Source organism: Neolamprologus multifasciatus, chromosome 18 (assembly GCF_963576455.1).
Source record: "Neolamprologus multifasciatus chromosome 18, fNeoMul1.2, whole genome shotgun sequence".
Taxonomy (NCBI): domain Eukaryota; kingdom Metazoa; phylum Chordata; class Actinopteri; order Cichliformes; family Cichlidae; genus Neolamprologus; species Neolamprologus multifasciatus.
In genome coordinates this window covers 20007776-20034882 of record NC_140456.1, presented here as the reverse complement: position 1 = coordinate 20034882, position 27107 = coordinate 20007776, and the positions used below count along the sequence as shown (strand labels likewise).

Below are 27107 nucleotides of genomic sequence, written 5' to 3'. Positions count from 1 at the left end.
TTTTTTCATGCTTCTATTTAGAAACGTGTGCTTGCTAACTGCTGCTTGTCACCCACCACATGCAAGTAGCAGCAACTTCACACTTAAAAAAACAAGCCAGATAATTAAAACTTTAATCTATAAACATGCCTTCAAGGTGAAATTCCCTTTTCTTTTCTTTTTTTTTAGGTTAAATTAATGCGTTCAAGAAACCATTTCAAAGTACACAACCCAAGCAAGTGTGTGCATGTCTGTGTGTGTTCTCACCCCTCCTCGATGGTAACGCCATGCATGATGATGGAGTTGGTGACTTTGACCTTCTCTTTTACAGTGGTGTTGTTTCCAATAGTAGACCTTTTTATGGAAGTCTTGTCTGCAATGTGGCACACAGCTCCGATGATACTATCTGATCCCATCTGAAAGCCCACCACAAACAGCAACGGAGATACATGCATACACAATTTTAGTCCATGTATTGTAAAGTGCCTTTAGACGACAATAAAAGGCTCTGATGAAGTGAAGACAATCTGAAAAAGTTCAAAGCAAGAGGGAAATGCTAGATAACTGAAATACAAGCATGGCTTGTAGTCTATATTCACCTGACATCTCTCAGAAATGTCAGCAGATGGATGGACTGATGGTTCTTCAAACAGCTTTGGGGCCTACCAGAGAGAAAACGGGGGGAGTGAAAGAGTGATTAAGAAAGTAGTAATGAGTTTGAAAACAGACTGTAAACAAAAGATGGATGGAGTGTCTGCGTGTTTACAACATTTCTTTTAAAAAGCCAAACAGGTTGATCACAAGTTTTTTAGTTTTTAGAATAGCTGAGAGGCATAAATGTTCCTTCACAAGTAAAATCAACTTAAAAGTGCATTCCTAAAAATGGCCATCAGGGGGCAGTTCCCAAGGTCCAACTGCAAAAAGTCTTTGATAAAAGGACCAGCTCTTACTAAATGTATGACCTGAGTAAATCTATCATCAAATTGGTGACTGGAAATACTAAATCTGAAGTTTCAAGATGACATTTTACTGACAGCGCCGTGATGTCATCCAAGAAAGGAAATCCGAGAAAGTTGACTCATTTGGATGTAACGTTTTCAGTGGGAGATGCATTTCATCACTAATCCAAGTGACTTCTTCAGTCTTTTTTCTCACGTTTCTCCCACTGATGTTGCTACATCCAGACGAACAGAATCAACTTTCTGGGAACAGCATGTACACATAAGCATTTAACCACGATTAGGCTATTGTTGTCATGCCATACGCGTAAAAAAAACCCCAAACAAACAAAACAAACAGTCTAATGTTTGACTCACCAGTCGGTTCACCTCTATATAAGCAGCTAGAGTATTAACCCGGCAGCACAGACCCTGGTCCATAATGTGAACATAGCAGCGCAGCTTTCCTCCATGGTAGGCCTCACTCATATCACCGCGGTGGTCATTCCAGCAGGAGCGCTCCTGCGCCAGCTGGAGGAGAAGCTCGTCCCGAGATGAGATGAGGAGCTCTGGACACCAAAAGAGGAAGAGATGCAGAAAGAGAGGGTTAGAAGCTGATGCCTTAGGCAGCGATGCCCTAACCTAGAAGTTCTTTATGATGAATGTTTATAAGCAAGATGAAGAAGAATTTTAAAAAGGTTGCAGTCTTTGGGCAAGGCTGAGGTTTGGACATCTGCAGAGGAAGGATAGTGGATGTACTGAACAAAGGATATCAATTATTTTGCCTCCAGGCAGGAGGAAAAGATGAAGACCACAGAGAAAATACAAGGATATATGAAGGAGGACATGCAGAGTGTTGTAACAGAGAAGGATGCTGATGACAGGGTGAGATGGAGGCAGATGATCTGCTGTGGCGCCGCTAAAGGGACCAGCCAAAAGACAAAGAAGAAGAATCATGCTTGGGTTGTTAAATGCTGTTCCTCCTCTGATTCTGATTCTGATGCGTGAAGATATGTTATGTGAATGCAAACAATAACCGTGGTTTGCAGGCCCATCGTTTTTTTCCTGGGTCTGATCATCTGTGTCGTCTTTCAGTTTCTGGCTGTTAACAGTTTTGGAGAACTGTTTACGCACCAAATATGGCACCAACTCTCCACGGATCGATGAGATAGACCTAGGATACAAAAGAAACACATAATTAATTTAGTCATTTAGCAACTGGATCAGGTAAGAAACACTAGTTCATGCTATGCAATCATAACATCTTACAATATCTGGGTAAAAATGAAAAGACATAGACTATACTGGAATAAAATGGTTGTATTTTATGAATATCACCAGAGTAGTTGTAAGCAGTAATTGTGTAACACTCAATAACAGCATGTAATAAATAACTGAATGATGTATAAAGGAGTCATTGTCCCTATAAAGACGCTGATCAAAATCAGGAAAGGAAGCACTGACTAAAGACTGATGATGTTCCAGCAAGAAATACATTAATTAAAAAAAAGAAAAAGAGCTAACAGTGAGCTTTCTTCAAAGTTTCTCTCTGTGTAAATCAGGAGGCAATATCCTCATCTTAATTTCTTTTTCCTCCTCTCTGGACTGCGCTGTGCTCAGTGTTCCTCTCTACCACACCACACACCCCTCCACTTGCCCTCTCTTACTTTCTTTTAAAGGGAGATTAGAATTTCCATCTGAATGACAGGAGAAAAACAACAGTTACTCTGTCCATTTCTCTCCTTGAGCAAGAGACAGAGAAAGAACATTGAGGAGAAAGGAAGAGAGGCAAAGAGGAGCCGTGAAAAGAGTCCAAGAAAAGAGCTGAAGAAAGAAATGAGTCATCTAACAAGAGAGATGATATATGGTGGCGGTAGAGGGTGCGTTGGTGATGCAATGATGTAAGATTTACATCTGCATCTCTATGGCAAATTGCTACTTTCAAGTGCTTTAACCAAAAATATTCACAGGATTAGTAAAGGGGATTTGTGTTTGTTGGCTTGGCTTTGGATTTATTGAGTGGAATAAAAGTAGCCTGGTGTGGATGCACTCCATTTATAGTTGTTGAACTTTAACAATGGGTAATAAATGATTTCCACAATTCGGCTTTCAGCGTGGTACCCACTTCTTCATGAAATAATGTGCAAGTTACAAAATACACGTGTGGAAGTCTCATCGCCACCCAGTTTTGGGAAGTTGCCAACAAATAATATTATATTTGTTTCCTAAAATTAAACGGATACAATCAAGCACTATTTAAAGTAAATGCTCCGCCAATAGAACACAAAGCAAAAGCAAATCAAGCGCTCCCTATATCAGAGCCTGACAATGCGACTGCATGTGACAATCACAGCTGTTCCCTGCACTGCACAACTAGAGGTTTCCTGCATGTACTCAGGATGACTAACAGTGTGTTAAAAGACAGACACACAACAAAAATCAAATGTATGACACAGCAGACGGTAAAGAGTTTCTGCTCAAATTGGACTATCATCTGCTGTTTGGAGATACTTTGGATTTAGTGATATTAACCAAGAAGAAATCAGATGCAAACAGTGCTGTAGAGGTGTGTCTGCGCCTCAAAGCAACATAAGCCACTTATTCACATGCCTGAAAATGCACCACAAACTGCAGGATAATTAAGGCATGAAGGCCAAGAAAAACAATGCTTTGTTGCTGACGCAAATCGTCCACAAAACTCAGGCTGCGCAGTGCGTCTACGTATTCCTTCACAAAGATGTGCTGAAATCACAACTGCAATCACACTTCCATTGACCAAAGATAAACTTCCGTTAAACTTAAAGTTAAACTTCATGGAGCAACAATGTCATTCCCTCACACAATTTTTTTTTTTCCAAAGAGGTCACAGCTGTCGAGTATTTAACCTTAAGTTCATCCTCATGTCCATCATGCAGGTACGATAAATTAAGTGAAAAATTACTTTTTTCTTCTAGTAGACACACTTATATCAGGTGAATAAACACCTTATTTGTCTGTAAAGATGTTTTACTTAAGAAGACCATAGCACAATGTAAATTCAGGGAAAGCAGTCCCCTCTGATGTTATTTTGTGCTTTTCATATTTTGTATTTTTATGTTTTTTGTTCCTTCTAAAAGATGCACTCAATTTGGGTAAATGAAGAAAAGTAGTTTTATTTTTACATAAAGATGGAACATGTTGCATCACATGGAAGTGAAAGCAGTGTTAAATTTAGAAAATTACTGCCACTAAAATGAATGAATAATCATGACAAATAATAAATATTGCTGAAAATAAAATTGTCAAAACAATTTTCATCAATTTGCTAAATATAAAAGGAATAAATGTAAGAATGCAAATGCTAATTTTAGGACTTCAAAGTGCTAGTTCCCACTACCTGTGTGAAAATAGGCATTTGTATAAGGTTTTGTCAAAGAAATTCACAGCAAGCATTTACCCAGCATTCAAGAAGTGACAGCGTTTGAAGCGGCCCGCTTCCTGTTGTCTGTTTCAGGTTAAAAAGAGCAAGTGCTGACAAACCCTGATTCTCAAAATAGTGAAAACAGCTTTAGCCTTTCATTTTTCAGATGCAGCACAGAGACAGACTCCTATATAGACTCCTCCGGCTATAGCGAGCTCCCCCGTCACACCGCTTCACTTCAGAGGCTAAAGGCCTAACAGCCTGTCTCAGTGGCACATAGTAAAACAAATTAACACCTCACTAGAATACCATGCTAACAGAACCTTTCAAAGCCTTACACACCATGTAACCATGTTAAACACACACAGATTAAGCAGCGAGGTAGAGTTCATGTCAGCTTGAGTGTGGGGCGTATGCATATATTTTGTGTCTATATGTGTCTAAGTCTGTTGGGTAATACCTCTCATGGAGCAAACAGGAAAATTTCAAAATTCAACAAAAAAAAAAAAATTTATGTCCACTGTGGACTTACTTTGCAGACAGATCTAAACATAGACATATATTCATTATTCACTTCAAAAGCATCATAAAGAATATGGTGACGGAGACATGCACTTGTTTTTCTTGAGAGTTCACTAGTGTTTCTTGGTGTGGTTATTTGTATTTTGTTCTTGCAGATTTTTGGAAATATTTTGTGAGTTTGTATAGTCTCTCTTGTAAAACAGTCTGATCTCAGTAAGACTTCCTGTTAAAATAAAAGATTCAAACCCCCCCAAACTTACTTGTTTTCTGTGAGGAAGTCCACGACAGCCTTTTTCAGACAGTAGAGGTGAGCGTCCACTAAGCCTGTTTTGATGAGCATCCTGGGATGTCTGTGGGTAAAAGGCAAAACAGAGATGGAAATCAAAGCTCACAAAGTGTCCTCAGTTCGTGACAACAAAACATTAAAATCCACCGTTTGCACACAATGGAAAAGTGTGATGCACAGAAACGAATACATTAAAATACACACTGCACACCTGCGCTGCTTTTACCATCTTAATTGGGTGCTACCTCTGGGGGAGTGTGCTTTGATTCTCTTCGTCACCTGCTGGTTTTATCTTTAATGCTTACTTCACGTTTGCTCAAGCCACTTTTAATCTGTGTTCCTTTGCACCGCAGGACTATAACACTTGATGAAAAAAACGGCAAAACCAGCTATAATGCCTGATTGTCCTCTGCCATCTACCATAGATGTCGCCCCTCGGGCAGCCGTCATTCACACAATTTTTTTTCACATGAGGAGACGCGGAGTCAAAAGTCTGAATGTGACATTTACGAAGCGACAGCCTAAAGAAAACAATGCAGTCCCAGACGTTTCAATAAACAAATCTATCAACACCCCTACGTTCTCTCCGACTACTTACCTTTTCTTCCTCTGCCCTTTCAACCACGACATAATAAAAACTGTGGGGTGCATTCCTCCTTAAAAGGCCCATACCACTTTTAGCCCATTTATTACCAATCACATAGACCTTTCATTACTGCTTACCATCTTTCACAGCATGCCGCAGCGATTTAGATTTTTAAGGTTGTACAAACAGGTTGAAGTCTGTCTCATTATCACACAATAACTCCAACCAAATTAAAAACAGACACGTCCACTGTTCGCAGAGGTGTTCAGTTTTGATTTATTATTCCACACTAAAAGCAACAGGAATGATAATTACAACTCTCCCTGGAAAGCGAGTGTGACAGCAGGAAGCCACGCCAACATTACTTTGACATGATAAAGTTTTATTCAAAGATGTGTAAAAATTTAGAAGTCATACAAAATTAAGGAAACCAAAACAAATCGACTACAGTTGTGCAGAAACTCTATGCAGCTTTGTGAAAAACTAAGTACACCCCATTATTTAAAAACTTGTAGAACCACCTTTAACAGCAATAACTCGAAGTGATTGTTTCTTGTTTGACTTTATCGGTTTTTCACATCGTTGTGAAGGAATTTTGTCTCAATCTTCTTCACAGCGTTGATTCAGTTCATTGAGGTTTGTGTGCATTCGTTTATGCACAACTCAGGCACAGGTACCACCACAGCAGTTGACTTTCACTGGGTCATCGAAACACCTCCATTCTTTTCTTGTTCGCGCATTCTGTTGTAGATTTAATGCTGTGTTTGGGATCATTGCCCTGTTGCATTACCCAATTCTGGCCAAGCGTTAGCGTTAGTTGACTCTGGAACACTGGTATTCGGAGGAGTCCATGGCTCGCTCTATGAGGTGCCCAGTTCCTGTGGCTGCAGAAGAAGCCCAAATCATCAGCCCTCCAAAACTGTATGAACTGTTTGTTCTAACATGCTGTATTTGTTTTTCACCAAAAGTAGTACTGTGCATTACAGCCCAATATCTGCACTTTGGTCTGATCCACCCCAAGGACATTGATGCAGAAGTCTTCAGGTTTTGTTTAGATGCAACCTTGAAAACCTAAGCTGTGCTGCCATGTTCTTTTTAGAGATAAGACACTTTCCAAACAACCGACACTTGTTCCATCTTTTTCTCCATTTAACTTGCTAACTGAGACTTGCAGAGTCTGAACTATAGCTCTTAGGATTTTGCAGATTTTTTGAGCATCACAAAGTCTGACCTTTGGGTGAATTTGCCGGGACCTACGCTCCTGGGAAGATTGTAGCATTCTTTTAACACACACCTGAATACTTCACACCAGCTACTTGCCAAAACTACTTCTTTTATAGAGGCGCACACTTGCTGCTGATGAGTTAATCAAGTGCATTTGATTACCAGCACCTGGTTGCTTCTTTCTCTCTGAATTCCTTTGGAAGCAATAAGGGTGTACTTGGTTTTTCATGGGACGGCGTAGAGTCCTGTGAACACTGTATTTTTCACATGACTGATTGTAAGTCTGTGAATTTCCACTTAAATGTATTTCACCTTCTCTTTATGTTAATTCTCCTATTTTTGGTATTAGTATGTAACACTGATTAAACAACCTCTATGTACATATATGACCAAGAGTCATATAGTGAATTAGTGAATGTTTAAAAAAAAAGAGACAAAAAGTTTTATTTTGATCATTTTAACTGATTTGAACTGAAACTGTTTTTTTTCTCCTCATACACACAACTAATAATTTGAACTGCAATTTTTTTTTAAAAAACAGCCATAAAAGAAATGAGGAGAAAAATATCTGTGGTGACCCCACAGGAGCCATCAAAAAGATCTTCTCGACAAGCTTTCCCCTCCCACCTCAAACACCAGGCTTACAGTATAACTGGAGTGACTCGGGAGGATTACTTAGTCGCACACACACACGCACACACACCAGATGGTAAAAGCTCTAAATCAAACTCGGTGCATGTCTGTCTGTGTTGAGGTATTTTATTAAAAAGCATAAAAACACATGTTCACTCTCACACACAGTCATGCTCTACGGGTGTCCCAGGTGTAAGTCTCTGTGTGGCTATCGCATACATAAAGTAAAACTCATCAGAACACCCAACAAGTGACATCACTGTTTAGCACCTGCAGGCGGGCAAGAGACAGAGCCTTGGATAATTGGGTTATGAATGACGATGTGTGTGTGTTTTTGTAGGTTAAGAACAGGTGCCCTGAATCATAATAAAAGAATAATTTAGTAGCCATAAAAAGCAGCACAGTAGGTACAAGTATCACCATATCAAGACTGTTGCAGTATAAAACCAAAACATTAACTTTTTTTAAGGGGACATCGTTAAAATAATTTTGAGGTCCATATGTTTTTATTCTGGGAATCTATTATAGCAGCTTTGCATGATCACCAATTCAAAACAAGTCCTTATTTTCCCTCATACTGAGCCTCGGTTTAACTACTTAGCTCGTCTTCCTCAAAGTCAACTTTCTTTGATTGCCTGCAACTGACAAACTGAACATTTGAACAACACCTTTGGGGGGTCTGCATATGCCATATTAAGAAAATCCCCTCCCCTTGACATACCGCAGACCCAAGAGCAGAAAAAACTGTTGGAAACAGAGTTTTTAAGAGGAGTCTGAAACATGAGCACACTAACTACTTCTACACATGCTGACTTTGAAATGTTCGTGTTTAATGAGTACGCACCATTGTAACAGTACATATATTACCCGAACATTAGAAATCAAGTTGCCTTTCCTAACAACAGCATCATGTGATTTCTGGTTGCTGCGAGTGCTGTAGAGCTCATTGTCGAAGGGAGCAGGAATTTAGTGCCTCTGCAGGCAGGGATGACTCAACTGTTGGATTAATGACTGACTACTAAAGTACCACTAAAGTCCTCAGTGGGAGAGAGGAGTCACATCTCGCTCTCAAACACACACAACATAATGTCTTATTTAGTTACAACTAAAACCCCACAGCGGACGGTGAGTCAGATGCAGCAGAATGACCGTTAATACCCTCATTAGTCAGGTTTTCACAAGAGCCAACAGTGCTGAAGGGCTTTTAAAAGAAAATTTTAACCACTCCTCCAAAGCAAAATGTGTGATTCCCGCAATATTAAACTAGCCCCATAGATGCTTTCACAATTGAATTCACATATCTGATCTTGTGTTGCAAGCCTACAGTGCACATGGCTCTGCAAGTGCAGTCAGACTAATGTTGATAGCTGTCAAATCCTGTGCAAACACACTCATTATGTGGGACCATTGATACATGTGTTTAGTAAATTTAGTACAAGGATCTTTGGAAGGGAAGTTATTTAATTTTTTAAAAGGTACTTTGTGTAATATTTGTGTTTATTGGCTTTTAGCCCCACGTGTGCCATCATTAGTAACAGATGTAAGTAACTCCGAGTCTGTTTTGCTGAAGATCACTGCAGTTGATCTGACCTAAGCTTCCTCGCCTTTCCTTTATACACTTACTGGCCACTTGTTAGGCACTGCATGCTAGTACTGGGACACTTTTGATTTCAGAATTGCATTAATTATTTGCGGCACAGATTCAACAAGGTCCTGGAAAAATGCCTCAGTGATTTCCATATCGTCATGATAGGATCACACAGCTGTGGTAGATTTATCAGCTGCCCATCCATCATTTGACTCTTGACTTGAGTACAGTGAGCTCGCAGTCATGTTCAAAGAAACCAAAGTTTATTTGTGCATTATGGCATGGATGTTATCGCTGTCAGAAGCAGCAATTAGAAAATGCATACACTCTGGTCATAAAGGGATGGACATGCTCAGCAGGTAAGCAGTGGCATATTACCACTGCTCAGTTTTAGCATCAACAAGCCATTCTCTGCGAAATCTATAGATGCTTGTGTGAGAAATCCCAGAAAGTCAGCAGTTTGTGAAATACTCAGATCAGCCAGTCTGGCACCAAAAACCATGTCACATTTAAAAACTTCTACATCAACTTTCTTACCTGTTCTGATGCTCAGTATGGACTTCGAAAAGACGTCTTGACCATGTCTGCATCCCCAAATGCATTGTTTTGCTGCCATGTGATAGGCTGATCACATATCTGCATTAAATATCAGCTGAACAGGTGCACCTAAAGTGTATGTCATAATTTTAAAACCTCCCAAAAACCCAAAACTAGCTGCAAAACTTGGCGCTTTGCTTGTTTTGCTTGAAACGTTCTAGTTTTCCGAACTATCCTGTTAAATCAGCAGATTAATACACAGTCGACCATTTCTCCAGACCTACATCCACAACATTCTGACAGGTGGAGCTTAATGTATGAGAGGAAGCTCTGCTGGATTCCTTTCACACCGTTTAAGCGATTTCCAGGTCAAACAATCTCACACGTGCAGAATGTTTTGAGCTAACACACCTCAACCATGTGGAAACTATAGAGAAGGAAAGGGAAGAGAAATTACAGAGAGGCTGAGGCAGAACAAGCATGGAGACCGTAAGAACAGATGGTTGGTTGTGTGGAGGGATGCACACAACAAGAACTGGTTCAATGAAGTGAATGAAGTGGGAAATTAAACGGACGTCAGTCAATGAAGAAATTCAGGAGGTCGCACACACCGATTCATTTTTCTTTCACTAACGTTCCACAGAAACTGAAAAGAACCAACTGCAAAAGATACTACAGGTGTGAAATGTTAATGTGTACAAATGTAACACGAATACGAACATTTAATATCCAAAAGACGCTTCATAACCTCTATGTACAGTACGTGTAAGCTGTGACTACTCTGTGGGTGATACTGCTGTTGAAAACAGTCAGGTAGCTACAGGTGGGAAACAGGAATCCATACTCTGGCATTTATTCTGCTTACTACCTCAGGCAAAAAATAATTTTGTGTGGGTGTGTGACATGCGAGCGTATAAATGATCAGAGGTGCTTTCAGTGTTGGAAGTATTTCAGCATAAGCTGTAAATGTTTAGCTGTGGGCTCAATAGGTTTCCATAACACTGTGACAATGTGTGACTGTTTTCTCTCCATCAATGTCCGCCTCGAGGTTGTGTTATGCGTTCATATAAGCATTTCTGAGTTTATGAAATAAGACAGAATGTGTGTGTGTGTATATATGTTAGTGTGTGCCTCAAGAGTTTCCCTGTGCAGAGAAGCATGCGAGCAGCTGCTCTGGCCCCCCTCTTATTGGCCAGAATTTACTGTGTCTTTGGCTCCATGAAGTATTTACGAGCTCCCAAAACACCCGCTCTCACACATACATGCATTTTAGGAGTTCGAAACAAAAACCTACCTAGAACACTCTTCCTGTAACAAAAATCCCACACAGCCACCACAGAACCTTCGCCCTAAAACACACCGACTCTGATTAGAAACTTAAACATCTGCTTTGCCAGAGCTAAGAACCTACAGATGTACAGAACACGTCACCATCAGGCAAACCTCCAAACTCTGATCCACGCATGGAGGAATAAGAACCTGCACGAGAACACGTGCCGCACATGCTCAGCAACTTATAAAGTGAACACTGATTTGCTTTGGTTAACAAACCGTGCTGTGGACAGCTGTCATTCCACTAATACAGAAGAATCAGGAGCCTTTAAGAAGACAGAGACCCCTTTGAAGTGAACAAAAACAAAGACTCAACAGTGAAATGATTGAATGAAAGTGGATAACCAATCAGAAATGAGTAGATTTTCACATATATGTATAATTTCTAATGGCTCATTTGGACATATAAATAAGCAATGTGTGGTTAGACTTACTTCCTCATAATGGATTTCCTGATTGATAGTCCGTCCTCAAGATCGGCCTCATTGGCCATGAAGAGCAGCCTCTTTCCTGACTGATCAACACCAACAAAGTCTCTCTGCTCAGCTGGGGAAAAATACACAACATATGTTTTTAATACAAAAAAAATTGCCCAGTTAAACCACTGCAGGGAAAAGAAAAAAAATATAGATTAAATAAACAGCAGATGCAAAACTGTCTAATTTTCTAAGATTTATTTTCATTTTACCTGTCTTTTTCTTGCCCTTCTGGCCTGGGACGGTCTCTGTGAATTCGTGGGCTTTGCTCATTAGCATGGCCATTGTCGCGTTATGCGCCCGGAACAGATCGACCACCTCGTGAAGCGCAACGTCTGTTATCAAGTCACAACTCAACACCAGGATGTCGGTCTTAAAAGAAAGATTTGAAAGAAAATCACAGTGATCTATTCATGCTGAAGTATTTACTTGACAGCGCAACGGTAAGACACAACAGAATGTCTAACATAATGAACCTGACGTGGTTTGGTGGGACTAGGATTACTTTACTAAGTATAAAGAGGCTTTTGACAGGAGCTTGCAGGCACACACACAAAACTCTGAAACAGACAGAAATGGCTGAAATACAGTTGGCAGGGTGAAGCATTTAGACTATTGTATACATAAACTTTATTTCCGCACAAATGCTTGTTGGCCCATTGTTAAAGTGACTTAAACTCTGATTACAGAGAGTAGTGAGTAATGATTTCTGCTGTTATTCACCATCTCTGTTTGAGAATATACAATCCTATAGGTATTTGTGTGTATTGCTGCAAGTGCCTATATTATTCACAGTCTTAACTCCTTAAATTCAATGTTATTTAAAGTGTGAACTGTCTTGCTTCTACTCTCAGCAGAATCAGTAACGTAAATATGTTAGTCTGGGAAAACAAAGCTTTCAGGATTCTCAGTATTCAGTTCAGTTCAATTCAAGTAATGCTCTATTTATCCCAATAGCTGAGAAATGACTGGGTTATAGCAAGCCCCCCCCCCCCCCAAAAAAGAAAAAAAACCCAGCTTTTTTACCAAGGTAAAAAAATTATACTTGAGTGGCTCAGTTAAACGGTAAATTTTAAAAAAAAGTAAACAAAAAAGCACAGATCTAAATAAAACAGGAAGGAGCCTGAATCAAAAGGGAATAAAGGTACTGTGGTATAAAGTGGTGAAGAGTTTCTGCATCTGTCTTCATGGAAACAAAGCTGAACCAGATGTCAGACAAAAAGTTCAGCTGCTGATCTAGTAAAAAGCGCAGAGGTGGTGCGAAGAAATTACTCAGCAACTTTTGACAACAAAAGTTATCTCCAGACACTTTATGCTGTAAGCCAAGAACCCTACAACAGTGAGTTACACAAATCCCAGAGTACCTGTTTTTTCTTTTCTCCCTTCCTTTCTCCATTCATTCAGGTCTGAGAGACAGAATTCATAAACAGTGAGTGTAACTATATTTTTCTGCTGTTTCTCTTTGTGCAGACCGTCAGCTTGCTTGGATCTAAGCAGACAATTCAATTCATAAACACATGGTCTTCGTCAAATTACTTTGGTATTAATTTGTGATACTTCTAAGATTTCTGAAGTCCTTAAAACCTTGCTCTCTTTTTCTCCTAAAAGCCCACAGTAGATTGAAATGACAAAAAAGTCTCAACAGCTGATTAAACTGCAGATATTAAAAACAGGAACTGTAACAAAAACAAAACTGCTCAGTCTGGTTTGTGATTATATACATTGAACAATATTTCTGGCATAACTAATTAATGCTTTCTATCAGGTCTTTAACATTGCTGGTAATACGTTACACTATGTCACACTCTATACATTTTAATAAAATGTTATGCAACAAGCCTACCGCTCTTCCAGTAAGCCATTTATGCTAGTTTTACTCTCTCTAATTACTGCAAATGAGTAGTTTTACATCAACAGATGCAGCTACTTCTGTTTAAAAGCTTTGAATTTGTATAAAAGAGAAATTACATGTGATTGGGACATTTGTTTAAATCTTTTGCAATCTCACAATTTTCTATTTTTTGTTTGAAGTGCTTGAAAACGCCTGACAAATTAGACATCGGTCCTGTTTAGTTTTCAGTGTGTGTACGCAGTTATCTCTCTGAAAAACCTGCCTTAAATAAAGGAAGATTAACTCCACCCTGTGTTTACATCCACATGTTAGGTCTTGCCCATATTTGAGTCTTTTTTTTTTTTTTAAATCATGCTGCACTCACTGCATTCAGTGACACAATATCACATAACTCCCTTATCCTTCTCCATTTTACCCTGGCTGGCTGGTTTTAAGTACATTTCTGTGAACTGATCCACATAAAACACTGCTCTAAAGTTACACACAGGCAGAGAAAACCAGCCAGCGTTCAACAAAATGCACTTGAGCTTAAAACAGAGCCCACATTTTTTTTTTGAGAAAAGTCTTATTTTAGAAGATGACTATCTTAAACTAGTATCAGTATCCCTACTATCTAACCACATGTAAATCAATACATGTTTGGAAACACAAATAAATATGCAGCTGTGAATTCCAGTTGACGTATCACTTGCTCTTATGGCGAGAGCAAAAGCAGTACCTGTCATTTGAACTGCTCTCCACTGTCTGAATGTGTGTTTGCATGTGGGTGCAGCCGCATTTGTGTCTGTGTGCGGTATCCATCTGTCTGTCCAGAGATGAAGGCTGTCAGCATAGGGACTAATCCCACCTTTAGCACCAGCAGCCTTAACGACAGAGACATTATTGCTCTGTTTGTGAAGGAGAACACAGAGTGAGAGAGAGGGGATAAGGAAGAAAAACACATGAGCAAAGAATCCACAGACACTGTCAAACAAAAGAAAGAAAAGGAAAGATTACAGTGAAGTTTTTTAAAAGTATTTATATAGAATAAATGTAATATATTATCTGGTTTAAAAAAGGATCAAAGTATGTAGAGTATGCTGGATCAGTGAGATCAAGGGTCAAGTTGACCTAGATTTACATGCAACTCTAATCTTGACCTGGCAACAGGAAGCTGCCACAGTAAAATTGAAGGTGCCTGCAAGAGATCTCCTGACTCCTGAGACTCTGAGACCTTTCAGCTCTCTCCTCGCTCTATCACAGACTGATAAGCTCACACACATGTTCAGAAACAGAGCACTCTCACACAGCCACACACATTAAATGGACAAAGGCGTGCTTGCTTCATTCACACATGCACGCACGCAGGCGTACACTCAGAGGCGACAGCCGAGTGGAGTCAGCTGGAGAGGCAAAGACACTTTGGCCTTTCAACAGCCAGGATCACTGGACAGGTCAGGACCACACACACTGGTGCACAAGCAATCACACACAGATGCGGATTTGTCCTAGAGGTAACTGACTTCAATCCAAAACTAGTGCTTGCACAATCCTGACCCGTTTCAAGGACACTTTCTTTGTTGTGTGAGGTATGAATCCACCAGTAAAGGCTGACATTCACAACTCTGTTATTTACAAGTTACAAAATTCAGCAATGTCACATACATAAAGAAAGCTATGATGTATATAATAAACAAAGAAAGTATGAAACAGAGATTCAGGCTTCATCCAATTCTCATGAGAAGACAGCAGCAGGGAGAATTTCATGGTTTGATTCAGGAGTTGAAGCTCTATCATGACTGCTTTCGTAAATATTTCACCTTTTTCAAAGAACCGATTCGCCCAGAGCAGCGTTTAGCTGCGTGTCGGAGGTAAAATAATATTATTTTACTATTTCCATATAATTGTATATTCAGTACCAGTGAACGTTTTGAGCTACAGTGCACTTGTTGATATACTGAAGTATACTTTATGGTATACTGCAGTATGAAAACTGACAATACTTTTGCTCAGCTGCATGAATGCATGCACGCCAGTCAGACTTTTTACCACACTTCCAATAAAAACAGTCTATTTGTTCAATCTCTTTTATATTTTGGTTCCTCAAAGGATTTTTGAAGCTAATAACTTGAAATGACTCGGCTGTGTGACATTGGTCATCAAGTCAGTGTAGGTTTGAAGGATACACAAGCTTTGACTGATGTGTTCATCATAAAAAAACCCAAAAACAAACCACTGAATATTTTCCATTTCACCCTGGGATAAAAGTAATGTGGGTAACTTTTAACATGTACAAGTCTTGCCTGGTCTTCTTAAGATTATGAAGTTTCAACATTGCAGTTCAGTGAAAAGACAGAGAAAATGCACATGGAGTAAGGGTGTGGAGCAAGACTGTTGAAAGAGGGAAAGAAATAAAAAAAAGACACATCTAAGCATGTTTGCTGTGTCGCTTTCATGAAAAGCCTCAGTCCCATCTCTCACTCCTCTCTTTCTTCACCTTTTGTGTCGAGTCTTACAGGCTGACTAACAGATGTGGACCAAAGGTGAAGCCTTGAATCACAAACTCCAATGTATATATAGCTGTTTTAGTTCATACGCGCTCATTATACCAGGTGATTAAGCCTCAACGATAATAAAAATGTCAAAGAGGCTTTTGGCGTACAAAGCAAAACGTGCATGCAAAGTACTCCTTTCACTAGTTTGGCTTATTGTGAAAGAACTCAGCATTAATCAGCATATCCGTCCACTTTTGTGTAACCTCACTGTTTGCGGAGTGAACAAAATAAAAAATGCTCCCTGTAATCTCTCCTTTCAGTGTTCGAGAGAAATGGCCGACTGTGCTCACCCAGAGCACACACCGATTCCTGTAACTATTTTGTTTGATCGGTTACACCAAATCCCATCATGGAAGGGTGTTTGCATCAAGATGTGTGAGTGTCTACACTGTGCGCAGGCTTCGGTTTGACAGATTGAGTGATCTCTGTGCGGGGATTTGGCAGGCCATGGTTACAGTTCCTCACTCATCACCTTGCAGTGTGTGAGTGTGTGTAACTCAATGCCTCTCATCCAGCTGGCTGCTCAAAGGATTAGAAACTCAACGATTCTCAATGAGAGCATGCTGAAGCTAGTTCTGCCTAAGTGTGTGAATATTTGTACATGTGGTAATTCCAAGCATCTATTAAAAGGACTAATCTAGCTAAGAAAATAACTAGAATCTGTACACCAATTCAAAGGGGAAAAAAGAAAAACGATTAAAGCCATTTGACCAAAAGAACTAAAAGACTGATCGTGTTGTAAAGAATGAATGTCAGAAGGACATTTTTATCTTCGATTGTACAGACAGACACAAAATAAAGAAAACCCCCCTGAAAGCTTTATCATTACAGTGAGAGCATTTAGTACCTTTGCTACACTGTGAGGAGTATTTTGCTGGCAACTTAAATGTAAAGCTGTTTTCAATGATCAGTTTTATCCATGATTTAACATTTCTGTCCTGAGAAGAGCCGCTCTCTTTTCAGGACAATAACACCCAGAGAATCACCTGGAATCACTAGATTTTTAACCCATTTGAATATCTATGCAACATGTCAAGTGTGCCCGACCAAAAAGATTACTGTATTTTCCACATTATAAGACGCACTTAAAATCCTTTAATTTTCTCAAAAATCGACAGTCGCCCTATAATAATAGTTGAGTTAAAATGATCAGCCTTGTTGCTTTACCAGGTGTAATAATTAAATTGAACATGCAGGCATCCATGAAAACAGAACTTAATTTAACAGAGTTAGAAGTTAGCAGGAAGTTAGCTCGCTAGTTTCCACCTAAACAGGATATAGCATGTTCTGATTGAGAGATTTCTGAAAAAAATAAACCACACAGCTCTGCTATCACTCCCAACAGAAATAAAGACAGAAAACTAAACAGCAGTAGCGTTTGCAGGGTTACTGAAGTTGGACTAGCTGGTATATAATGATGTGCTACGTGACCGCTAGCGACACAGCTATGTTAGCATAACATAAACACAGTGAAGCTGCAGGATGAATGCTAACTTTTTTCCACTCGATAAAAGTTAACGTGAGGGTTCCCGATAGTTAGGGATAAATGCAATCGCATGGCAGGATGCTGTAAACGGACCAAACGTCAGTCAGGAGATGTGAGATAATCCATCCACAATATGAGGTTAGTCATTAATATACTGCAACAACATGGAAATAGAGCAGCTGCAAGAGAATTGAACATTAATGAATCAATGGTACAGAAGTGGAGGAAGCAAGAAGAATGAGTTGATGTTTGACCTATCTGACTATTTTGTTTCGATTAATGCGTCTTATAATCCGGTGCGCTTGATGTATGAAAACAGACCTGTTCATCAATATTGCGCCTTATTAATCCAGTGTGCTTTATGGTCCGAAAAATACGGTAATTGCAGTTATTGAGGCTCTAAAACAACAGTCTTACATCAGATTGTGATAGAGATTTCAAGATGATTGTTTGTGACCTGGGACAAAGTTAAAGAAGCTACAACTCACATTGTAACTGAAACTATAGCCTGCTAGGTTTATCAAAATACTAGAATTTCAAACTTACCGAAATGCAGTGTAAAAAAAAAAAAGCACAGGGGGAAAAAGATTAGAACAATACAAACTTTACCAACTTAATAACACAATATAGGAACTGTGAGGAACTGCTTATAGTTAAATGACTAACGTTAATGTGTGTGTCAGTCAGGCTAACGTTTATGAGTATGTAATACTTTACTCTTTGTAAAGAGTAAAGTAAGTCTTTACTCTTTGTAAAGACTTGTTCAGTCTTGGGGTGCTGGTATAACTCATTGGGTTGAACAGTCAAACCATATGCCTAAAGGCTTCTGCAGAGTCCACCCTGTGCCATTTCCTGCATGTCCATGCTTTCTCCCTCCTTTCCTTACTAGTCTAGTCTCCTGTCACGAAAAAAGGCTAAAAATCCCCTAAATTAATCTAAATAAAGTTGTCCAGTGTTGCTAATATCAAATACTTCAGCTGCTAGTGAGGAGAGGTGCTGGGTGAAGTCTGTCAACTAGAGGAGGAAAGACTGCACTGGTGGCAATGATACTGATACAAATGAGTAATTTGATAGTAATTTTTAGTATCTGAGATCCTACTACGCCCTACATCTACTTATCATCCAGTAGGAATGTAGCATGTAATGATGCTTAGTGTTGGGAATGGAAATTCCTGGAAATATTAGGAGCCTGTGGTTTTTCTTCCTTTTGAGATTAAGGGTGGGCAATATTGTTTCAGATTGTTCCTCTTTTCTATATGTTGATAATTAAGTGGTTCTGGTATTGTGAAATTAGTTGACTCTTCTAATAATCTAGCTTTTTACTACAAGCTACACTCGTATGCCTTTCTAAGTATCAAGCAAACACATTCACCCACCTGCACATACACACTCTTTGGGAATTTGCCAAAAAGGAGGAGCGAGGGATCAAACCCCTGACCAGAATCACAATCCAGATCAAGAGTTGTAATTGTGCCAGAAAAAAAAAGTCATGGTCTTCTGGCCAATCACCTACCAACACTTGGTTCAGATCATAATATAATTTAAAAAATATACCAACAAAAACTCGTCTTGATTAAATAAAGATGTGACTGGATGCAAAAGTTAATTTTGTATGACAAAATGTTTGGACTGTATTTCTGTAACTGCCAAAAATGTGTCTTTTCTTGTAAATGTTTGAGTCAGACAGTACCGTAGATCAGCACTATTTACCTTGCTGATTTCATATAGCATTACTGTAAATATGTATTGGCTGAAAGCCTGAAAACAACCATAAAATCTTACATTATTGACATACGCATGAATCACAATGAATTAATTACTCGAAAACATTCATAGTATCACCTTCATTTAAGATTTGATAAGTCTGAATTAATTGTGATTCTTAAAACTGACATTTCTAACTAAGCCAGTGGTATACAATTCCTTGATAGTAAAACAATAAACAAGAGAAATTGCTTTTGAAACAGATCAACGGTCAACCCTAACCCCAAACTAACCCTAAACTCATATAAACATGTCTTCATGGACACAAGGGGCCAGTCAGTACAATGGCATATACACAGGGTCACCATACACCCTTACATACCCAAACACAAATGTTGCACAGATGTGCATGACTGCTGCATGAGAATAAATGGTGCACTGGGTAAACTGGCAGCACAGGGAGTTTAACCATGACCTCATCTGTTTAGAGTGAATCGGATGAAGGGAGGGATGGAGGGATCAGCAGGCAGGATATAGAGGGGGGTATGGAAATTGCAGTTGGGGGTCATGGATACCAAGACAGCATATGTACACGTGTGTGCCTGTGAATGTTTGTGTGTATTTTAAAAATGTGCAATGAGGCACCTCGACGGCCTTGGCCATTCAAAGGAGGAAAAGGCATGGATCGGTGGTCAGCCCAGCAGTGTGAACGTTAGGGCTGCCACAAACGGTTATTTTGATAGTCGACTAGTCACCAATTATTTTTGCGATTAGTCAACTAATCAGATCATCCATCCACTGGATGTACAACGTACAGCTTATTACACCAGCATGCATCTGCTCTTATATAACTATCATTAGCTTACAGCTTTAAGTGTTTAAGGTATGTGCTAACTAAAAATAAAGACAAGACGATAGTTTATTAAATTTTAATGAAATCTGCAGATTGTTTCGGTGAAGTTTAATAAATTTAGCCATCTGCTCCTTGCTATCTAAAATATAACAGGACACCGGAGTATATTCTCAAGCATCTCACACTTCTGATAATCAGTTGTCTGCTTGATGTTTATTATTCAGCCGTGTAAAAACTATTACTTTAATCTCAGCCAAACCGATTTACTCAGGAACAAATAAAATACTGAAAAAAGCCAAACAATAACATTTTTAAGTTATCTAAGTGACTTATATATCATGTTTAACCTGAGTAGCGAAAGACAGCGGTGGGTTTGAAAACAATTTGCCGGGACTCCGGTGTTCTCACCAGCTCTAGTGAGCCTTGCCCCCGGCTAGCTATCGAGCTGGTGGGTAACAGACGTCTCCGAAAACGTCGGAGCGCTTTTGAAAATATGTGGTGTCTTGATAAACTGAGCAGATATTTGAAGTTTACATGGCTACACGTTTATTTTGTGACCCAGAAAGAATAATAAGAGTAATATTAAAACCAACTAGCTGCCGTCATCGTTGGAAACTGAGCAGGGCCGCGCTATGAATTCTGGGACACAGCTTCTTCTTCTTTGGTGTTTAACGGCAGCTGACATCCTTGTGAATGCAGTGCTGCCATCTTCTGTTTCAGTCCGCTATTACACTCTTAAATCCTACTACTTATTCCTGCATCTTTTGGGATCTTACAAAACTTCAATCAACGCATCAACTATTAAATTAGTCGTCGACGATTTTGATAGTCGACGTAATCGTGACTAGTCGACTAATCGTGGCAGCCCTAGTGAACGTCCACCTAAACTTCCCCGGCAATCTTTGTCAATTTTTTACCTTACCTAAAACCTTTCTGCAATTCTTTGTATGACCGTGACATTAAACAGAATTTAAAAAATAATAATAAACTCACTACAAAACACTGTCAGAGCAATGGAGAATGGTATTAGAGAGCAGAACATGCAACATGCAACTCTTTACTGGCACTGCATAATAAATCAGAACTCAAACCAATGCTTCCTGCAACCAAACAATTTAATCATAATATTTTGTTAAAAAAAAACAAAACACTGCAAACAGTATCCTAAATGTTTGTAGACACTGGAACAAGTGTTAGGATAGTCGCAGTCATGCAGGACTAGAAACTGGAAACTAGTAACCAGTTGCTAGGGAAAAATAGTTTATTCTTCCATCATTTGGGAAATGGTTGCTAGAGGTTGCTGGGAGTCGCTTGCAAATGGGTGCTATACCAGGTTCCGCAGTTGCCCACAATTTCAGACAACGACTTGTCTGCAAACACTAGCCCCGTAGTTGCAGAGTGATAATGAAACTGTGAAAAATATAATGGAAATGTAAGCTATTCACCTTCAAAGTAATGTATAAATGTTGTTTATCACTGCAAACAAAACATTTTAAAAAGGTACAACTTTTATTTTGAAGGTGAACGTTATTTCCAGTTCAAGTCAGTCTCCAGACCCGTGTGACTGAGGCCTTTTGTGTAACCCTTTCATTAATTCAGTCTGATCTAATTCATACTTATTTTCCATACATAGCAAATAAAGGTCCAAGAGATTCAGAGTAAATATGCCCCCCCCCCCCCCCCCCCAAAAAAAAAAAAACAAAAAACAAAAAAAACCACACCCAAATACATGCGCACCTTGATCTTTGGCTGGATGTGTCTGAGAGCATCAGCGGTACCCATGTCGCCATCTTCCTGGATAGAAACCACATCCAGTTTCATCTTCACGTCCTTTATTTTAAGGTCTGTGCTCATCGCCTTCTGGACCTCTTTGGTAGTGATCACTATCACCTCTGAAAACACAGTTCACAAAAGTATCCCTTTGATTGTCTTATCTTCATAAAAAAGGAGACAAGCCACAGCAGATGCTTACATGGCTATAATATGTTGTGAGCTTCAAATAAGCCACTTTTTTATAAAGTTGGTAGGAACAGTACTAGACCACTTTATGAATCTAAAATGTTGTAGAATCAGTCTAGTTTAATTAGCCTTGTCTGCATTAAATGGTTTATACTGGGCATTTGCTCACTCTAGCTGTGTCAGCCTAGTAAAACCTAATTGCACAGATTTGGCTAGGAAAATGCACACTGTAAACTGCTGGCCACACAGAATGATTATGTATAGAAAGCAACTTTTATTTAACCTAGCGCAGGCTTTTGTAATGAACAGCATATTGCCAAAAATAAATAAATAAATAAATACTTTATAAGGTCAGGCTTTCTGAGCCCCACTGCATGCTGCTGCACAAGAGTCAGAAAACTTGACTATAAAAAAAATAGTCAGAAAATGCACACCTGACGTGCTGACAATGTGTTGACAAGCTGATGGAAGTACAACTAAAACAGACCAGAGCAAAATCTGACTCAGTGTAAAATATTTACAGATGAGTAATGTTGTTAACTGAGGATTTCAGTGCCAAACAAAAGCAAAACTTTCACTGACCTTAAAGAGAATAAAGCATTACAACTGGCTTCGCTTTTACATATTTAGATTTTGAAAAGCATAACACATTTTAAAGTAACTTGTTGTTTCTTTTAGGTATTTTGAATGTTTTAACAATGGTGAAAAACATGTAACCAGTTTTAACTCCCCAGAATTTAGAGTCCAAGTAGTTGGTCAACAACTACTTGTGTAGGATAGATCTTGCTTAAAGTCTAGTATCCCCCAAAACAGATAATTTATTAAACACACAGCTATAGTTTGCACTTCCCTGGATTCTGCCTGGCTTTAACACTCCAAATGATGAACCAGCAATGAAAGAAATATGATTTTTTAAGTCACAGTTGACATGATTGTAATCATAAAACCATTTTTATGACCTTCTCTGACATTCTCTCTTCATTATGTCACTGCACAAATAACTCTCTCCCTTTAAGAGTGCTCACAGTTTTTACATCTGTAATTTAATCCTGACAGTACTAACATTAAAAAAAGGACTCCTCCGTTATAATAGGAGGTGAAACTATTTTTCTTATAGGTCTGAGTTTCCACTTTTTGTTCCAGACTTTCCAAGTGGGCCACATAAACTTACTGGCAGGATTTTTGCTTCTTTACATTTTATGTGGAAACAAAGAATGACTTAGCCCTAACTTTAAGACTTCTCCCCCGCTACCACTTACACAAAGCTTACATGCAACAAATACAGTTAATGTGAGCTGTACGCTACAATATCAGACCTGATTTTATAACTTAAGATGACCTATAAAGCAACAAATATTTTCACATATTATGGACACCCAGACCTCTGAATAATATTTCTAATATTCAGTATCAGCTGAAATAATAGCTGAACCAAGAGATAAAGAAGCATTATATTTATTGCTAGCTCTCACCTTCAAATCCCACCTTCTCCAGAAGGTTAAGGGGATACCACATAAGGGGCTTGTTGCCAACAGGCAGCATAGCTTTGGGGGTGTTGTATGTCAGATCAGTCATACGAGAACCCCCACCCACCGCCATCAGCACCGCTTGGAGCTCCATATCTGCTGCAGATGGCTAAGAGAGGAGGGGACATTGTAACTGAAAGCGTATAACATACAGTACTGACCACAGGTGTAGACTTAGTACTTCAACAAATTAATACAGCACTAAAATACTGTCTATAATATTTGTGTATAATACTCTGTAAAATAGTATATAAAAGCACAAAATGTAAATTATGTTCATATTAGCAATAATGTGAGTTCCTAAATGCAAATGGACACCATGGGTAAATGGGCTATTGTGCATCAGTTCAATATAGTTCATGCACAAGAGCACAAACAGATCCTTGTTAAAGAAGTACGTCTTTTTATTACTTTAATTACTAGTTTTTAAATGCATTTAATGCTACTGTTATGTAAATAAAGTGTGTTCAATGTACACATATAACATACTGATGATGCTGTATGCCTCAGCTATATACTCCAATCAGTCTTCCAAGTGACACTCCCTCTGCTCTACCCTGTTTACCTTATTCAAAAAGTCTTAGCTCACACCAGCCAAGATTGCAGGTGGCCAGTCTAACAGAAGGCTAACACAGACAGACAATCAATAATGCTCACATCCACATCTATCGTCAATTTACAAAAACCAATTAAGCTAACCCCATGAATATCGTCAGACTGTGGGAGGAACACAGAGAACATGAAAACTCCACACAGAGAGGCCCCAGCTGGCTAGCACACAGGAAGCTAATGACAGAAGGTTAGCAGTTTAGAGGCATCCCAGACCTGCTTCAGATGTTTAGTAGTTTGTGAAATTGCAATTTGTTGTCACGTGAACTGACACAACTGACAAGCTCTCTATGATTCATTTACTCTCAAGCCTGTGTGACTGAACAGTGATGCTAGACGGATTTCATTTTACAAAGTCAGGACATTAATGTAAGGCATCAGTGGACTCCTACTTAAAAGACTGAAACTGTGAATTCCCTAAAACACTAGTATCATCAAGAACTGTATTTTTCTGTCTTTCATGGTATTAGCTTGATGTCACTAATGAGATCTCGTTGCTGATGGATGAGCACAGGAGTTAGCTTCTAACATTTCTGAATGTCATGATCATGCTGGCAACTAGGGCAGTGCCACATCAAAACAACCACAATAATACCAGTATAAATTTCACACGATACAAAAATGTCTTATCGCAAGTTTCTTGCTATAGCAACGCCATGCATTTACATTCCCTAGTGCACACGACGACAATGAGACAAGACTAGGCATCTATGAGAGTCAATGACAGTTTATTATAAACAAAAAACATACTTTGCAAAATATCGTAGCTCCCACTAAAAGTGAAAACAACAAACATATTTCAGCACTTGGAGCAAATACACATTGCCACACATTGTACAACCAGGCTATAAAGTAGAAGATACAGTGCAAATGTAAACAAATGCTCCACCGAGGACCACTAGCTGTTCTCTAAATGCCAGGGAGAACAAACAGTGGATGGAAATTACATATGTGGTTACATAGTGGAATAAGCAGGACTTTAAGCAGCTGGTTAAAAGGCTGTTGACCCAACATACAACATCCCAGAATGTAATCACTACTTCAGTATCGTGCTGGTACTTCTGGTACCCGAATAGATTCATACTTCAATAAGTCACACTTTAAATTAGTGTTACATCAATGGAACAGAAGAATGGAAAATACACTTTATTTACAGTGATGCTGATGCCTGCAAGCATCAATATAATCTTGTTCAGAATTCTTTTCTATATCACCAGTTTCATTGAAATACTGTAATTTGATTTTGAAGTTATACCGCCCAGCCCTACTGGCAGCACACAATCTGCTTCATTCACCTTCATACCAAGAGCATGCACAGCTTAATACTTGTTGAATGGACTCCTAGTGTCTTTTTTTCCCAAGCATTCAGTGGTATCGACCTTCAACACCATGATACCAGTGCATCACCAACAAGTTTGCACAACTGTGCTTCATTGTATGTAAACAAAGATGCCTGTGCTTTATTGTAACGTACGGCACCTATGGTTGAAAATGAGGAAAAAGAGGAAGAATCTGCATATTGTGTTTATCATGATGAAATATGACATCTAAAATCACGCAATTATTTGACTCCCACAGTCACAGCTTTCTTAGTCTCAGTACAGCGTGTGCTTCACACAGCGGCTGCTCTCCTGAACGTTTATATCCAACATACATCATGTCATCGCTGTAGTAACCACTAGCGCCAAACTGGCATGTGTGCTCAGGACATACCCTGTTGACCGAGTGCACACCCATGCTTTAAAAATTATTTTGAATTAAGAATTAATTCAAAGCCGAAGCACTGAGATATAAAACTTTACCTACCTGTCAGAATCCCTCCGAGCTGCCTGGAAATGACAGCGGTGCTAGACGCATGCAACTTGCCGTCAGTGTTGTTAGCACTCGGCTAAGGACTAGCAGCGAGCAGTAAACGATGCCGCTTTTTTAGAGATAGATTACAACCAACCGGACACGTTTCTGAAAACCGACAGGTAACTTAAATGCAAGTAAATAACATATATTAGATTTCTCGCCAAATAATTTAACAGTAATTACGCAAAAGACGCTAAGCAACTAGCCTTTTAATGATGACACCTGCGTGCCTTTAGTGAAATACGTCCGTGCGAGAATCTACTTCCTTCGTAATATGGTTCCGATCAGAGAATGGGAGAAAAACTAGACCATGATTTGTCATAGACTAAAGTTTTTTACAGACAAGGGGAAAAGGAGGAATAGGTATGGTTGAGAAGAACAGATCTGTTTAAAAAGAAAAAAAAATCTTCACTCTGCTAGGGTATAATATCATCATGCTGGCAAGCTAAACTATGATTTATACTAAGTTAATTTTCCGAGTGATGATGATGATAATTGTTTTACATTATTAAACAGATAAGGAAAATATTCGTTTTTTTAAAAGCTATGGTACAAGGAATTACAAATGTTCACACATTGTAAAAATGTGAGCAGATTAGCGGCCAGAAGCCAAACAGCAAAAGCTTAGAAAAATCCCAATTCACAGAGCTGAGACGTAACAGCAAATTGAGCTTGGGGAATGTGGCTCTGGTTTTGTTTGCTCTGGCCAGGAGATGAGCTTGACTGCTCATTACTGCCTGCTCAAAGCCAGGCAAGCACGAGAAGGGAGGGAAGAAGGAGAGAAAAAGAAAACAACAAAGAGACGAAGAGGCCTGACTGCCTGTTGTTGCCCAAACACCATAATGCTGAAACTATTGAATGCAATTTCTCCACCGTGAATGGTGATTGCTGAAAAAGTGGGTGTCCAGCTGCATTTGCTGTCTGTGAAGCAGTGCAGAAGAGCCATGTAGACAAATATCAAAAGAACAAACTCTAAAATCAAACAATCCCATATGCTATTTATCTTATAAAACACACTTTAACGGACATATGATCATTTTTGTTTATCATCATCATCTCCTCAAGCCTGCAAGGTGCTGTCAGTAGGCAGGTGGCAGCTTTCTCAGTTCATATCAAGGAATCTGGGGAAATTTTTTTAAAAAGGCCACAGTAAAAGTCAAATAAAGACCACAAAGATTGCTTAACTTAGCTGGTTAACCACAGGGAACCGAAGTGTGTGAGACATTAGA

The 27107-nt window shown here is 39.1% G+C and overlaps 1 protein-coding gene across 1 annotated transcript in view; it reads right to left on the bottom strand.

Annotated features, from left to right (window-relative positions):
- Positions 1 to 26130, bottom strand: part of eif2b3 (eukaryotic translation initiation factor 2B, subunit 3 gamma) — a 33467-nt gene extending 7337 nt beyond the window's left edge. Inside the window, exons 1-10 of the mRNA XM_085140278.1 lie at positions 25831 to 26130; positions 23362 to 23524; positions 21668 to 21822; positions 11714 to 11873; positions 11460 to 11571; positions 5100 to 5189; positions 1955 to 2091; positions 1296 to 1486; positions 579 to 641; positions 247 to 395 (exon numbers count right to left, since the gene is read on the bottom strand). Of these exons, the coding sequence (XP_084996404.1) occupies positions 247 to 395; positions 579 to 641; positions 1296 to 1486; positions 1955 to 2091; positions 5100 to 5189; positions 11460 to 11571; positions 11714 to 11873; positions 21668 to 21822; positions 23362 to 23509 (1205 nt within the window). The 5' untranslated portion in view covers positions 23510 to 23524; positions 25831 to 26130. The remainder of the gene's footprint in view (positions 1 to 246; positions 396 to 578; positions 642 to 1295; positions 1487 to 1954; positions 2092 to 5099; positions 5190 to 11459; positions 11572 to 11713; positions 11874 to 21667; positions 21823 to 23361; positions 23525 to 25830) is intronic.
- Positions 26131 to 27107: the final 977 nt, after the last annotated feature.